The 16,745-nt window shown below is 30.1% G+C and overlaps 1 protein-coding gene across 2 annotated transcripts; it reads left to right on the forward strand.

Annotated features, from left to right (window-relative positions):
• Window positions 1-1,554: 1,554 nt before the first annotated feature.
• Window positions 1,555-16,257, forward strand: LOC145745246 (parathyroid hormone 2 receptor-like). 2 transcript variants are annotated; one of them, XM_082563258.1, is made up of 17 exons: window positions 1,555-1,788; window positions 2,126-2,248; window positions 7,073-7,187; window positions 8,413-8,535; window positions 9,350-9,498; window positions 11,122-11,216; window positions 11,417-11,618; window positions 11,916-12,069; window positions 13,032-13,092; window positions 13,511-13,577; window positions 13,838-13,935; window positions 14,064-14,205; window positions 14,346-14,387; window positions 14,588-14,716; window positions 14,911-15,039; window positions 15,136-15,207; window positions 15,277-16,257. In XM_082563258.1, the coding sequence occupies exons 1-17, from the start codon at window positions 1,717-1,719 to the stop codon at window positions 15,769-15,771; spliced, it is 2,268 nt and encodes a 755-aa protein (XP_082419384.1). In that variant the 5' UTR covers window positions 1,555-1,716; the 3' UTR covers window positions 15,772-16,257. The 2 variants fall into 2 exon arrangements, with proteins under 2 accessions (XP_082419384.1, XP_082419385.1); XM_082563259.1 differs by lacking the exon at window positions 9,350-9,498 and adding an exon at window positions 10,232-10,365.
• The last annotated feature ends 488 nt before the right edge of the window (window positions 16,258-16,745 follow it).

The raw sequence follows: 16,745 nt of genomic DNA on the forward strand, positions 1-16,745 counted from the left end.
AATTTTAAATTCGTTTTTAACGCCTCATTAATAATATAGACTTGATTTAATAGCTGGTAAATGAGCTAGTATAAAATTTCGTGTTTTTTGGCTAATTGTGACGTAATTAATGATAACAATCAAACATGTATACGTAAATGAGTGTTTTGAAGATCAAATGTATAAATACACAAACACAAGGTTTCTAACAAGAAAATTTAACCAACAAAAGGCTATTTGTGTTTAGTATACTATAACTTTGTATATCCTAAAATCCTAATCTTTTGCAGTGTTTAATGTTAAGTTATAAGTACATGGTACAGTTGGTTAAATGTATAAAGCCTTTTTCTTTATGTATTGTAAAAGTTAAATGTGTATTTAAGAGCGCATTACTGAAAAACAAACTGTAAAGGTTATCAACCCAAAACTTCCACGCTACAGTCATTACATCTTGCCTAACGAGCTATTGATGCATTTTGAGAACTGGCGTTATATTTTTATCATTAAGATGGTAATCACAATATCATTATTGATAAATAAGTCTCTGCCATGCATTGAGATCGCCGTACCCTTGGGCCAAGTTATTCAAAAATAAGAATTTGAATTAAGTACTTGGTAAATACCACAAGTCATTAAAAATATGGACAACAATGTCCCGAGAAGTATTAAGATATCATTTATAAGTATTCGATTAAGAAACGGCAGCGTTGTAAATTATATTTAAAAGAAATTTTGAAAATTTTGGGCGCTTGAGCATAAAAATATTTCAGACGACATTTTTTTTGTTGTGCTTTATTTTTTTATGGGTCATTTATTTTATTTTGAAAATAGTTGATATGCATAATAATAAATAATAGGGATTACCGCAGTAAAATGTGGCTAACTTCTATTTCAATTTATAAACAAAAAAGTAAAAAAAACGCGGGTCTATTCCATAATTTTTTTTTTAAATAAGAAAAAAAAGTTCGTACAAAGTTTTTATTTTTAAAGGCAATGTCTGAAAAATAAAAAAAGGGAATTCGTGAGTAAAAAAAAGCAAAACCTGAGTTTAAGTTGAAAATAAATTGAGTTTAAATTCATTTCGTGGCCAATCAAACACAATTGCCTGTTAATCAATAGCGAGAGTGGAAAAAAAACTATTTCTTAGTTGCACGGCTATAGATTTCATTTTATTTTGGTATGTGGGGGCCTCTTTTTAAAGGAGCTCGCATGAACGCTTTGCAAAAAGATTGAATTCCATTTCTACTTTGAGGTACTTGAGTCGGCGAAGAAAGAAATTGTAGAAGTCGACTGAGACAGGCAAACTAAACAGTTTTAGGCTTGAGTGAAATTGTGTTGGAAGCGCTTGGCTGTTGTCGGAAAAGCAGCACACGAATCAACGCTTGGCTTGGGCTAAATACAAAACTTTAAATAGTCATCAAATAGTGTATAAAAATATTTTAGTCTACTTATAGTGAGGGATATAAGATAGAAAGGGTTACTGTATCAAGAATGTGAGGCAATGTTTATGTTTTTCTACCTAGGCAATTTATCAACACAAAAATCAGTTTTTTATGATCACGATATTTTAGATTTAGATGCTGATTATAATTGTTTGTAACGTTGGATTTTTTATGAAGTAAAAATCAAACCGTGTTTAAAGGCAGGAAACAAAAGCTTAATATTTTAAAAATCTTTGGAAATTGGACTGCAATGATCTAAGAACTCTATTAGGAATCAAGAAAAAACACTTAAAAGATGATAAGTAATGTCTCCACCACCGGGTCGACTTCTAGTAATAGAAAAACAAACGAACGACATAAATTCCAGGTACCTGGCCTAATCTAATGTTTTGTTAACGATAAAGATTTTTGGGTTTTTTAAATTAGTCAGTTCAGCTACACACCCGGTATAGAAAAACATAAACTATGCGTCAAGGTTCATATAACTGGCAATTTAGTTTGAATTCGTAGCGCATTTTTGAGTAGTCGAGCTTTAATTTTGTTGTACTACAAGAGGTTTAAAGGTCAGGTTGCTATGTTTTATTGTACTTAGCAATTAAAAATATCAAGTTTTAAATACCTAGGACAGCAAATTGTTAAAGAAAAAACAACCTATGGTTTAAAGTGTCAATTTTTTTGTAAATTTTGTTATGTTTTCTTTACAGAGAATTATGGATTCCGGCCTGAGACTTTGTCAAAGTGCGGACTGCTTCAATGTTTGTGTAATAATCTGTTGCCTTATGCCGACAGTTTTTATTCTTTGTCTGATAGCGCCAAGACACGCTAAGGTAAGTCGTAAAACCCTAAAAATTTATAATAAAAAATTTAAAGAGGCGTTAATAGAAGGCTCTATTTACATTGACAAATATGTAATAAATAATTTTTATTAGAATATACTTAAGTAATAAATGTTTATGAGAAACAAGTAGATAATAATAATGCCTTACAAATCTTGTACTAATATCAAGGGGTTTAACTTCGGAATTTTGCTATATTGCTTGCCTAAGCTTAGGCTTAAGCTAAGACAATACTAAGTAGAACTTGTTTGGTTGTTTTAAACAAGTATTATTTACGCAATTTCGCTCGTACGCGGCTTAAATTTAGGCTGTTTTTTATCCAAGCCGTGTAAGTTAAAAAATCCGTAAATGGTAGGTTTTAAAAATTTTTCGAAATTGCGAAAAACAAAATGCCGACAGGCAATTAAATTTGACGGAAGCTGACAGTTCGTCATCGAAATAGATTGAAAGTTCTGAACTTTGTTAACTTATAATAGCTTAAACCCTTAGGGAAATAAGTACATGCGAATCCAGTTGTACCTTCTTATTAACACTTTGATCCTAGTGTTATTGATACGAGTTAAAAACTCTTTGTGCAAATATTAAACCTTTATTTTTAGTCCTTGTTTTTGATGATTTTGCTTACGTTTTCAGTTATACCAATTGTCTATGATTTGTCTCTGGCGTTTCCTAAAACACTTTGGTTTTTTAACAACATTTAAAACTTATTGGGTTACCCCCTATAACCACTAGCGCGTAAAGAAATCTGTTTTGTGTTTATTTTAGACTACTTGTCACACTTGGTTTAGATATAAAGGAATCCTATTATAGTTTGCTTTATTTAACTTGTTATGTTTTTTACTCATAATTTTGTTGTTGGAGGAAGTTACTTAATTATCTCTTCAGATAACGGAAAGGAAAATTATTTAATTTCATTACATTTTGCGTCAGTTTTTTTAAAGGTTTATAGCTCAAAATGTCAATAAAATTTATGCTAAAAAATTACGAATTCACAAAGTTGAATTTTGTGTTATAACTGCGCATAGTTGAGGTTTAGAATTTTTATTGGACCACCTTATAAGTTTAAGAAATCTGACACTTATAATTACAATCGCACAAGTTTTAATACTATTCGATTTTTTCCGCAATTTCTTCACATATTTTTTCGGCTGATTAGTTTTGATATTACATGCTCGCATAAGCTTTTCTCAGAGATGGTAATACGCACAAGTCATTTCTAAGTGGGATCAATATCTCTAAGCTGACGAGGCAATTTGTAAGCTCATGACGTCACTTAGATTTACTAATTAACACTAAGGCTAATTTTTTTGCCCTGTATTTTATTTGTGTGTGTTATTATAAGTATAAGACAGGTCGTTTATCAAATATGTTTCGTAGCGTAAGAGTGAAACCTTATTAGAACATTTGCGTGTTAGGGAGGTAAAATTTTAAAGTGGGATGCAAATTGTGACGTCATGTAAACGTCATAATTAAAAATGATTAATTATGAAAAATATAACATGGTTTTTAACTGTTTTTGCCGATTTTTATATTCCATTCAAGGCTTTTTTTGTGATTTTTTCTTGCATTCCTATTTAGAATAAATTTATTTTAAAAATTCGATTTCTGTACCAGCAATGTTTTTTTTAATCGTAAAATATTCTCGAAAAGTCATTTTCTCAAACCATTTAATGATTGATTGCCATTTGTGATTCACATTTAGTCAAAATGTAACATAATATACCGTGAAAAGACTCAAATGTTGACTTTGGTTTTGATTGTTTTCCTGATTTATAAAATTTAAATGATTATAGGAGTAATATTTTGTTAAGCATATACTACAATAGACTAAAGTGGCTAAATGTGTCGTGTTGTTATTATATATAATGGTTGTTAGTTTTAAAAAAATAACTGTCAGTCAAATAACACATAGTTTTATTTATTTTTTTTTTTAATTAATTGGTTGGAAAATTTTTGTTTTTATTTTAAATATTGTTATTTGGAAATTTTTATTTTAAAATTGATGTCATGATATTGTTAATGGGAATTTTAATTGTGATTGTTTTTTTTTTGTTTTGTGACGCAAATATGTTTTTTAATTGAATTGAAATGTTCAAAATATTGAAAATTTGTTTTTCGTTCAACATTTTTAAATTTAATTGGAAAATTTGTAAATAAATTGTTTAATTGTCTGTAAACAACTAATGTTATTTCTGTTTTTTCTCACATTTTTTAAAAAATAATAAGATCTTTTTTTTATTAAGGAGATTTCGTAATTTTTTTGGTAAAATATTCGTCCACCAACGGCATCGTTGTGCTGCTTATATATATGCTGCTATGTTTTTTGAACATGTATACTAATATGCTTACATACAATTAATAACTAAGTGTATTAAACAACAGTATAATAACAAACTTTTAATAAAAATTTACTTTTTTAATTTTTATGAAATTTTTTATGTAAGTGTTTTTTTTTTAGATAAAAATATATTCAAACCATTTTATTTTTAGAGTTTGCTTATTGTAATACCAAATTTATAATGGCGATAATTAAAAAAATATATTCAAAAATTATTTTTTTATAATTATTACATTTGTTAAAAACACATTTTATATACACAATTAAAAACTATTTTTAAATAAAACTTAGATTTAATTGCTGGTATATTCAAATACACGCTGCTTCTATAATACAACCTTTACTTAAAACAATATAATTGGCAATTAATTAGGGGCTTTATAATTCGATTAGTAAGGCTATAATATTTGTTTTTGCAATATTCGCTAAGATGTAATTCACATGAAATATTCATGAAAATTGATTTTTGTAATTTATATAAGGCTAGCGTTAGTCCCATAGATTGAAAGTTTTTTATCTATTATGTAACTTATATCTTTCTGTGGTTCATTTTTATATAAATTTAATTTTTTTAAATTTTAAAAAATTTTATCTTTTTAAATTTTTGGTTTGTGGTTGAAAATTATAAACACACACAATAGAGTAACTAAAATAAAAACATGTTAGTAATATATTATGATGTCATAATACAAAACAGCGGGCATGTGGAGACATTTTTTCGAATAAAAAATTATTGTTTTCAATCGATAAAGTTATTAACTGGTTTTAAAAAAGTTTTTTTGCCAGTTAAAATTCTTATCAACATTTGAAGATTAGTATTAGGATTTTAACGTTAGTAAATATGCTAAAAAACGTAATTTTTCGTATTTAATTCTGTCATTAACGTTTATAGTTTTATATACCACAGTCGGTCAGATTTTAACAACCAAAATTGTTTAAAATTAAAGTATTTTTATTGGGGTGTTTTCTAGCACACCCTTTTCTGGCTTCACATATTTATTTTTTCCTTGTTCGGCTTCCGCTTTTGAGCTAATTTGGTCTTTCCAGTCTCTGTTTCGGCGAGTGTTTTTTGTCCCGTTTTGACGTAAAGCAATCGGGCGACTGCTTTTTGATAAATTGCTGTTTGGTATTTTTCAAAATCAAGTTTAAAACCAAACCAGCATATTTGCTCTTATTAGCGGTGTGTATTTTTAAAAAAATTGCTGTGTAGTCTATTTTGTTTTGTAACAGTTAACTAGTTAAGTCTGTTATCAGGTTACCTGTTACAATATTTACTTTACTAAAGTCGCCACTAAACTTAAGGCTAGTTTGATCAAGTTAATATCAACTGACGGTCATCAGAAATAGTTTTGACAACGCGTTATGAGCAACAAAAATATTCGAACGCCTGATTTATGAACAGTTGTTTTGTCTTGGCAGTTTTTGGGGTTTGTATGATTTCTAAACCGACACCGAATACAAAAGTACTTAAGAAAAATACTTAACTTCGGATTAATTAAAGATACAAAAGGAGAGAATGAGCGAGAGAGAGTTTAAAGAAACGAAGAAGGTTTTTGAGCGCGCATTTCGTTTTGCGAACAACACAAGTTTTAACTGTTTGTCGTCGCGCAAAAATAACACAACACACAATACAACGACAGCTAGCACTTTTAAAATAAGCAATGTCGCATGACTTTGTAGGCTTGTTACACCCCAAGAGAGATAGGATTGCCTTTACAATGCATTTTTTACCAAGTTTAGGTATGGAATTAAAAGCGAGTCAGGTGCTACTATTAATAATAAACATATTCAGGATATTAACAAATTCCAATGACGTAATTTTCTAGTTTAAGCGAAAAATTAGTTGAATAAATTAAAAAAATATATTTTCTAATTATTTATCGACAAGCAATGATTATTTATCGACAGTAAAGCCGCATGGGAATTATATGTTTTTTTGATAATATTTAATTCTTAAAATATGAAAATCTGACGGTCATATTGATTCTATTGATCTTAGAATAATCTGAATATTATCTGTATGAGACTATATCAAATACCTTGTTTTAAAAGGCGGCTTAATAAAGGATTAGTTTTGTTTATTTATAATACACACAAATATGCGATACATTATACCCAGAACTACATACCCGGCAGCTTGGAAGTAAATGTTAAGTTGACTAATTACTTTTTTAGGGCATATAGTTTACCTATACCATACAGCTAGCGTTTATATAGTACAATTAGGTGAAGTAGTTAATCATCAATTATAAAAACGCGATTGTTTGAAATCCAATTGTTGTCTATTGTTTAATGTTTATGGTTAAAACAATCGGATAACAATAGAAGTGTATACAGTAGCAGTGTCTTGATACATTATACGGTATCATAAGACTTTTACATTCGATTTAAAGTATCAAATGCTGTCGCTTATCTAGATCTGTAGATCGACGTTTGTAAATAGAACTCCTTATAAAACTGTTGACTCTTGACTATAGACGATGGCTGACGATGGAATTACAACGAAGGATGAAATGATGAAGGTGTTAGTGCAAGCTATGGTAAATTGTAAACACGAGCAAGCCCATTCACTCCCCCCAAAAGACCCAAATGGTGAGTGTTTGTACTTATACTAATTAATGCTAAACACACAATACTCTAGAGGATTCCATTTTACATATGATAAGCTTGTTTATTTATACGTATATAGGCTTCAGTTAATATTTGTAACCCACAAAAGCGGTTTTTTAAATCCAATTTACAAAGAAAAATGTGGTATTTTCTGTTAAAAAGGCCTAGTGTTGAAAATGTTATTGTAAATATAAGAAAAAAAATGTTAAATATTTATCATACAGCAATATTAAACAAGGATCAATAATATATTTTTTGAAATATTGTAAAAATTTTTTTCTAAACTCAAAATCCAATTAGAAAGGCCATTAGACACAAGTGCTGGTTAAACGGATTCAGGTCATGAAGTACAATACAGTCAGACTAAAAACACTTCTAGCACCGACTTATTGTCCAAATTCTAAATTTAACAACTTCACGAATGGCCTTTGTTAAGGTTTAAAGTAGTTACGCCTAGGCCCCTTCAATAAGACTAAATGTTGTTTTTGTATCAGCGTTTTTGTATTGACCTGTTTTGATTACGCAAGAAAAAGTCAAGTTTCTGTTAAGTTAAAATCCATAAATCATTCGCACATCACTTTAATAGTCGTAAGGTAAATACGAACCCCTAATTACAGCCACACTTTTGTTCCAAATGATACTCGCTAAAGTGTAAAAAATGGCCTTTTTTTAAAGAATAAGCCGGTCTCGATTTGATTTTGGATTATATGCTATTATACCAAGCACCTAATGCCCTACACACTTTCCTTTCTTATCGGCTTTTCGTCGAAAGCGACGGTTATGGGTAATTTGCACATTGGTTTAACCACATTGGTATAATGTTACGCGCTGTGTGTACTAAATTATGTCGCCTTAAATTGATAACATCCTATTGCCTAACCCTCTGTGCATAAGGGAATATCAGAAGCACCTATTACTATACATACGTTAAATTCTTACGCGTGAATTTAAAACCTTGTATTTTTATGTATTTTAAGAAATAACTCTTTTTGTGAACCCAACAAATAACTCTTTTTGTGAACCCAAAAAATTGTGAACCCAAGTTTAAATTACTACCCATAGTTTAGGTTTAAATTCGTTTTAAAACACAGGCTTACTATTTTGCATATATAACATACAACACTCTATTTTTAACACAATTTTTGTTACAATTTGATATCAAATTTCCACTTGCTTGACCTGTAATAATGTATTATTATTCTGACAGGAAATGTATATGAAAACTACTGCAAGAGCGAGTGGGATTCGCTGACTTGCTGGCCAAATAGTCCGCCAGGCTCGACTGTCAGCTTGAAATGCCCTGAATATGTCATTGACTTTGACCCAAATGGTATGTTTTAAACTATTTTTGTGTTTGTTATTCACGTGTTTATTTCTAGGTTTGTAGTTCCTATTTGTAAAATTTAAGTACATTTTGTCAAATTTTAAGGGTACACTTGACTTTTCAATATTTAAATAAGGTTTATTTTTTTACAGTTTTAAATTTTTAAAAATTATAGTTTTAAATATTTAATAAGCATTACTTGTTATTTAAAATGGGAATTGTTCCTTAAATCTCTAGAGAACAATTTAACTTTTGAAAGGCTAAACTTTTATTAAATTTCTTAAGACATTTAATTAAACCCTCTTTAAAAAATAAACTAAGATTAGTTATATCGATTTTCCAATACCTAGGCCTTATAATAATGCCTAGTCGTTTTTTAAATGCTGCCAGGTAAAGTCATTAGCACATAGGAGCATAAGGCGATTGTTCTAGGTGATAAATATGACAAGCTAGTGTCGAAAGTATTATAAATGATGTATACACACTTTAAATGCAATGTAAAAATAGAACAACTACGAACAAGCCATAAATATTTAATCAGCACCCCTCTTAAAAACTAGTTAAATGGATATTCGCCGGCACTTTGTCTGACACTGACTGATCAGGAACATGCCCAATTTTGTGTTTGTCTTAAGAAACAAATCATTTAATTTCATGTCGCTTTAAAAGCTATGTCAGGGTTTAGGTTAAGATAAATTACAGGTAATTAAATTCCAACGTAAAAGGCTATTTCTGTACACTATAATTGGCCGAAATTTTCTGTAACGATTAATTAAATAAGGGAATTTATTATTTATCCTCACCGTTGTCATGCCAATAGAGTCGCTAACTCGGTTTTGCAACAAAGACGGCACTTGGCACACAATGTTGAAACAACCTAACCTTACTTGGAGCGATTATTCCCGCTGCCCAAAAGACGGGAAACTTAACCAAGAGGAGATTATGCAAATTATTGCGTCTGGGGGAAATGTAAGAGCCAGTAGTAGATGTCAAAATGCTTGCTAACTACATGTTCTATGTGGCTATGGTGAAAATTAAATGTCGCATACAACAAGTCGTAGATTTGAAATTGCGGTGCTGATCTGTTTGTTTGTGTTGTGTTTTTTTTTTGTTTAATCTTTAATTTAATTAATTCCTGATTCAATCTTTTAATTAATGTCTTTAATTAAAGGTGTTAATTGATTTTGATTAATAGAGCTCCTAATTTAGAAAGCGCATAGAGCTCCTAATTTAGAAAGCGCATAAGCGCATAACTAACAACATCCGTCACATGCCTACATTAATATTATGAAAACTCAATTTGTTTAAAGATAAAACTAATATCATTTAAAATATCCCTACCCAACCCAGTTTCTATTATTAGATTTTTAAAAGACCCCACCCTACTTGCTACCCCTACTTTCTTTTAAAATGTCACGCAATGTAGTTCGATTTTTAATGGCAACTTTTAATAATGTTTTTTTTAACAACAGCGTTATAAGGAAGAGTTTATGTAAAAATGATTTAAATTAAAGACTTATAAATCATATTTTGGCCAACATTAAAAATATATTACACAAAATATAAAAGAAGTGTTTTCAAACCATGCATATTAAACAATAGACAATATATTTTCAGACTTTTAATATCATTTTCAAATAAAATACATAACTCAAATAAAAAGTGGTTTTGGGTTTAAAACATCATGCTATATAATTATCAGGACAGGCCCAGCGTCTATGTTCAACTTATGGGACATGGAAAAAAGTGAAAGGAAGCAACCAAACTTGGGCAGACTATAGTGGTTGCCAGTTTCCAAATGGTGAAGATTTATTCAAGGACATTGAGAAAGGCGATGTAAGAAAACAAACTCGCATCTTGGAAAACAGTTTTTTCTTCTTTCGGTTGCGCGCATTCATTTTCTTATCTTGCTTTATAAACTCCATAACAGTTCGCATGTTTTAATTCACATTTTACTATTTAAAAATAGAAAATTTTTCATCCACTTTCGGCCTTTCCATTTCTCAGTATTTTTAATTGGGAATGAACTTATTTTTAAACAATTTCGATTAACAAAATACGGATAACGGAAGATTTTGTTCCACTTTTTAAATGAAATACGGATTAAAAAAAGTGTTATAAGGTTAAAAGTAAAAAACATACCCATTTTTATTTTGCATGGTGTAGTGTTCCAGTAGTTTCGGCTTGCTATAATATTTTGCATGTCGTTTTTTTGTTATACTGTATTACTAATTGCATGTCGTAATTACTAATAAGTTAACTAGTTATTGAAAAATTGTTGTAACATCACCAGCAGTGTGGTGTAGTGGTAAGAACACTTGGCTCAACTACATGAGGTCGTGAGTTCAATCCTCACTGTTGTAGACGCCTTAAGTAAGGCGCTATAAACGGTATGAACTCCTGCTGAGTCAGCACTTAATCAACAGCTCATTTATCAGACAACTGTAATCTCAAATTCCTAAAAGCAACTTGAAACTGGGTCAGGGTAATGTTACTCAATGCTTAAATCGTAAAGAGAACTTTTCCACATCGACAATAAATAAATGCAAAATTTATTCATTTTTTAATACTAACTTGTATTTTCATTTTCAGCCAAAGACCCGATCCCTCATTGAACTTTACACAGTTGGATATTCATTCTCTCTGGTTGCTTTAACATTTGCCATGATTATTCTGGCTTACTTCAAGTAAGATAATATTAAACGCTCTCTAATGCATATAAAATGCCTTTACGTAACAAAGACTATAAGTTTACATTAATTTTGGTTTTAATTGTATATACAATATGTAAATAAAAAAGCATTTTTGGGCACTTTTTAAATGTAATTGTGATTTTTTTCTTTAAAAAAATAATCATTTCTTTCTAAATAAGATTATTTTTTTGCAGGAGATTACATTGTACTCGAAATTACATCCACATGCATTTGTTCGCGTCCTTCATCTTAAGAGCAGTCTTTATATTTGTTAAAGACGGGGTCTTATTCCATGGATCTGGCATCCTTGATGTGAGAACATACGACGGAAAAATGTCGTTGGAAGTTTTTAAAACGAAATTGGATGAAGCCAGCACAGAGAACAGCTCCTATTTAGTAAGCCTTTCAAATCAAACTAAAAAAAATTGGTATTAAAGCGCTTATTTATAGACAATCAATTTTTCAAGTGGATTTAGATATTATAATACACTTTTATTTATAGATTAGCAAATAGATATACAGTTCATTGAATATTTTATTTAACAAAATGCTTTTTAATATAAAAACCACTCATTTATTAATCCCATGCTTTGCCTATCTACTTTTAGATTCCATTTTTTACTATTTAAATCTTAATTATGTTAGTAACATTTTAATAAAACACACTAATTTTAACATGATCTTTTATTACAGCTTGGTTGTAAAATTGTGATGACTTTGTTTCATTATTTTCTGGCCACAAATTATTACTGGATCTTAGTTGAAGCACTTTATCTTCACAGCCTCATTTTCGTTGCCTTTTTCTCCGATAAAAAATATCTGTGGCGGTTCATTATAACGGGTTGGGGTAAGTGTTGTGTTTTAATGTATTATTAAAACTACGACCTGATGGTCTGTGGTTCAAATCCCACCTACGTCACTTAAAATTAATTTAAAAATTGATTTTTAATTAACTATTAACACTAACAATTACATTTAAAAAGGTAACACAACAATTAAATAGCCGAAAAATTCAAAAAATCGAAAATAAATAAATATAAATTTTTACCGTTTTTGTATCCACAATATTATAATAATAAAGTAACAGTTTAAGAAAGATCAAAACATGTTTATTTTGATAATATTGCCCGAAAAAAAATTGGCGCTCAAAATCATTTAACGAAAAGTGTTTTTACTCCCTTTGTCGCGTTTTTAAATGACGTTATGAGAAACGGTTAACAATCAAGGAAATGGAAGTAGTTGTATTGTCAGAAGTGGTTACTGTTGCGTCACAAAGCTACATTGGTCATTGTGATACGGTGAAAACAATTTGTTTTTATGCTAAACGCGTTTATTTTTAGAAAATTTTTGTGGAGGGTAATTATTTATATACAAAAAAAAGTTTTTTTAAATTACTTCCAAATATTTAAATATTTTTTTAAGTATGCGCGTATTACTTTTTCTGATAAGTTTTTTTTTAATATTTTTAATACTATATATGTTTTGTTTTTTGGAATATTTTTTAAAACAAGCTCTTATCAATTTTTCAATCTACGAAAAGTGTTGTTTTACGCCTTTGAAAATACCACGTGTTAGTTTTCGAAATATTCAAAATCCACTCCTTAAAACTGCGAATAACAATCGTCATTATAAAAGACAGATATCGATAACTTTTCAACAACACCAAAGCAGAGCTTTTACGTCACTGCTTTTTTTAATAACATTTTTTACTCTGTTTGTTAACAAAACTGCATAAACACAAACTATACCCGAGCCAGGATCAAGTTCTTATACGATTAGGTTTGTAACGTCAGTTTTAATTTTGTCCAGGTGTTCCAGTCTTATTTGTGGTTCCGTGGGCAATCGTCCGAGCAACGTTAGATGATACAGGGTAAGTACCGTAACATGTTACACCTAAATCTCACTATGTTATTACCCAACCTTAAATATAGCTTTGTTTTATGAAGGCCTTGTTGTTACTTGCATATAACATTCAAGTTTCTTTTGATCTCATTTTTGCTTGTGGAGCAGACTTGCACAAAAGTTGTTATTATCAGATTAGAGCTACATCGTATTTATTAAAACTTGGGTTGATTCGATTGGTTAAAAGTCACGTGATGAAGGTCACATGACTTCGAATAGGCAATAACACACTTCAGTTATGACCCTATATTACAATCTGTTTTTTAAACTGTAGTTTTTAAACTAGATGTTACTAGGAATGTAAAGGCCTTTATTAAAAAATAAAATGCAATATTTTTTTTAATTTATTACAATTTGCAAATATAACTTATTTTAACTTTTTTTAGTTGTTGGGACATCGCAGTACTAGAATACAAATGGATTTTCAACGGACCTATCGTGGTAGCAAATGTGGTAAGACTGGAAAACTATAATTTACATTTTTGCCCGAATTTTTAAATGATGGTGTCAGAAAAGGGCAAATATTTTAAGTGTAAATCTGGTTTTAATTACTGTGTAGCATTCTATATATGAACATAACCTATAGAATTAAAACAAATATTAAATCTAAACTAGACAACATAATAATTAAATCTGACCTTAAAGACTTAATTCTAGGAAAACATTTAAAAGCGTTTTTTATTTTTAAATTTTAAATTTTTTTTTTCTGACAGATCAACTTTCTGTTGTTTTTAAATATTATCCGGGTTCTGTGGTATAAAATGAGGGAGCGCGGTCCAATTAACAGAACTGATAACAGAAGGCAGTATAAGTAAGTTCCAATAAAGGCTATAGTCTGTAAATAAAATAATAAAGACTTTCACTTTTTATCTTAAATTTGTATTTTTATGAGTTTTTTTTTAATTTTTTTTTAACTTTTAATTTTTTAATTTTTTTTAGAAAATTAGCGAAGTCCACTCTGGTATTGATCCCCATGTTTGGTGTACATGCAATTGTGTTTATAGGAATGCCTGATAGTATAACGAGTGGGCCGTGGTGGGATGTTAGGATGTATTTTGATCTTTTCTTTAACTCATTTCAAGTAAGATTTTTGCCTTTTTTTTTGATTTTTTCAACGTTTAAAATTTTTACATTTTATATAGGCTTTAACATATTGGTTTAACTATGTGTTTTTTTATATTAATTATTATGTTGTTTTAAAACCCGATTTATTATTTTTAGGGATTTTTCGTGGCTATCATATACTGCTTTTGCAATGGGGAGGTAAGAGTGAATTTTTTATAATATTTTGATAATTTAAACTATTTGTTTGACCTATATTACAAATTATTCAAAGATCTTGCAGTTTTACATAAAAATCATAGCCTAAAAGCGACACCTAATTTTATAACTAAAACGTAACAATTCTAATATATACTTACATTTTATAATTATTATCCAAAAATACCATTTTGATGTTAAAGGTCCAGGCAGAGTTTCGAAAAGCTTGGGAACGATTTAACTTATCGGTTGAGATCCAAAAAGGTCGTCGAGACCGCAGCAGATCTTCAGTTACCATGCTCACTAACTTTAATAGTTTCGCATCTCAACAGGTAACAGTTTACTAGATGTAAAGGCGTATTAAAAAAACTATTTTATAGGGCAAAAATAAGCCTAATCGCTACTTACTATATTTAAATAGGGGTATTATGCTTTGATGTAAACATCCATAGCCTGTGTCTATTATAAATTACCCTATGTCTTATACTGATGCATTTTTAACCTTGATTGTTATGTTTGTATTTAGGGACGTTTATCCATCGGAGGTCAAAGTAATGGAAAAGGGTCGTATCGTTCGAATGGTGTAAATGTTACATCTGCCGGAGCTAGTTCAAGTAATGGAGAAGCAAAGACGCAATACTCAACAAAATCCGACGTAAGGGCAACATTTAATAAAGTCTAACTTATTTATTAAGGTTTTGTCTTATTTTCTGTTATTGTAATATAACTGGTATGTGTTTTGCTATTTCAGTATCAAGTTACTACGACAACGGAGCTAATGAGCACGACAGAAACTGATGGTAATTTAGGCGACAATGAATTGGTAAGCATTTTACATTTAGCATACCTAACAGTCCAGCCTCACTAATATTAAACTGTGTTTGATTTATAGCAGACAGTTGCATTACTCGAGAGCAGCACCCCGCGGCCACGACCGCCGTTTATTCGTACTCAAAGCGGCGGAATTCCTAGTAGTGCCGGACAAAATGACTTGATTATCCCAATCACTAAAGAAACGCATCTTGAAGAAGAATTTGAGACAGCAGTCGAAGTTCAAATTGAGCACCAGTTAGATTGTCCAGCGGATAGTTTTAACATCTCGAATGAAAGTCAAGAACTTTTAGAAGAAAAAGACCGCTTTGAAGAGATGACCATCGACCCAATGCCGGTCGAAAAAGGCGGGTTTACTCAAGGTAAAATCCGCGGAAAACGCGCAGAATCGGAGGATTCCGGTATTTCCTCGACCGGTTGCTATCTTCAGTCTTCTAATCGTAGCAATAACTGCCTAAACGAGGGTACATCTGACTATTGTTGTGATAGCGACAATGCTAATTCAGTTGATGAGAATTATTTTATGAAATCAAATATTGAGGAAAGCACAATGTAATGTAAAGCGATGTTAACTTTGTAAATATGTTCGTATATCTCACCTATCAACCTTTTTAAAATAATTTACACAATCTAATATACCAAAAATGATCTCAAATAATTAGGCCATGTGTTAAGTATTGTGTATTATGAGCATACTTTTATAAAGTATTTGAAGATCAAAAAATACAGTCCTAAATTGGTCTATTAAACAAAGTGTTATTTTTATCATGTTATTTTTTATTTATCCGAATTTTTTCATATAAAACACCTTGCGGAAAGGTGAAAGATTGCTTTAAATGTTTGTTGTTGTTACTTGTATTTATTGGCCGTTTCGAACGAAAAATTCATTGCATTTTGCATATTTTTACCCGTGTTTTAACTCCATTTTCATTCCGTGAAATTATTGGAAATTTTTACGAAAGATTTTACCTGTAGTTGACTTTATTTTTCGTCTTTAATTTCGCAACACACAATTTCAAATAAATCAATTTGAATGCGTCAACATAGGGTATGAAGTACTAGATTGTTTATACCACAGAGCTATTGTTTCAAAACACTTAAAGTATTATTAATTGTCATATTTAAAATTTAAAACTGCCTACTACTTACTGTTATAAAAATAACAGATGTTAGTCTTTCAACTTACACAATTTTTTAAGCTTAAAGTGCCTACGCTTTTTTATTCTACGTAGGCGCCGAATACCAGCCAAAATTCGCGCGCTTTTCTTAAGGCATCTGCGTAAACATGAAGAGGCAGAAAACGCCATTAATACATTGTTGTGCTGCTGTAACAGGCACGGAGTAGGCTAAGTTAACTCTCCTGTGGTATTGAGTTAAGCTGTTATACTAGTATTCATATCAATATCAGTCCAGTCAGGAATTGAAGGCGTAAGTGTACGAAAAACAGCAGTTTTGTTTTGTCAAGTAGGTGTTCTCATAAAAAAGGTATTAAATTTTTGTCTCAATGTAATAGTTTAAAAGAAACTGGTG

The sequence above is a fragment of the Corella eumyota genome, chromosome 3 (genome assembly GCF_963082875.1).
Source record: "Corella eumyota chromosome 3, kaCorEumy4.1, whole genome shotgun sequence".
In the NCBI taxonomy this organism is placed as follows: Eukaryota; Metazoa; Chordata; class Ascidiacea; order Phlebobranchia; family Corellidae; genus Corella; species Corella eumyota.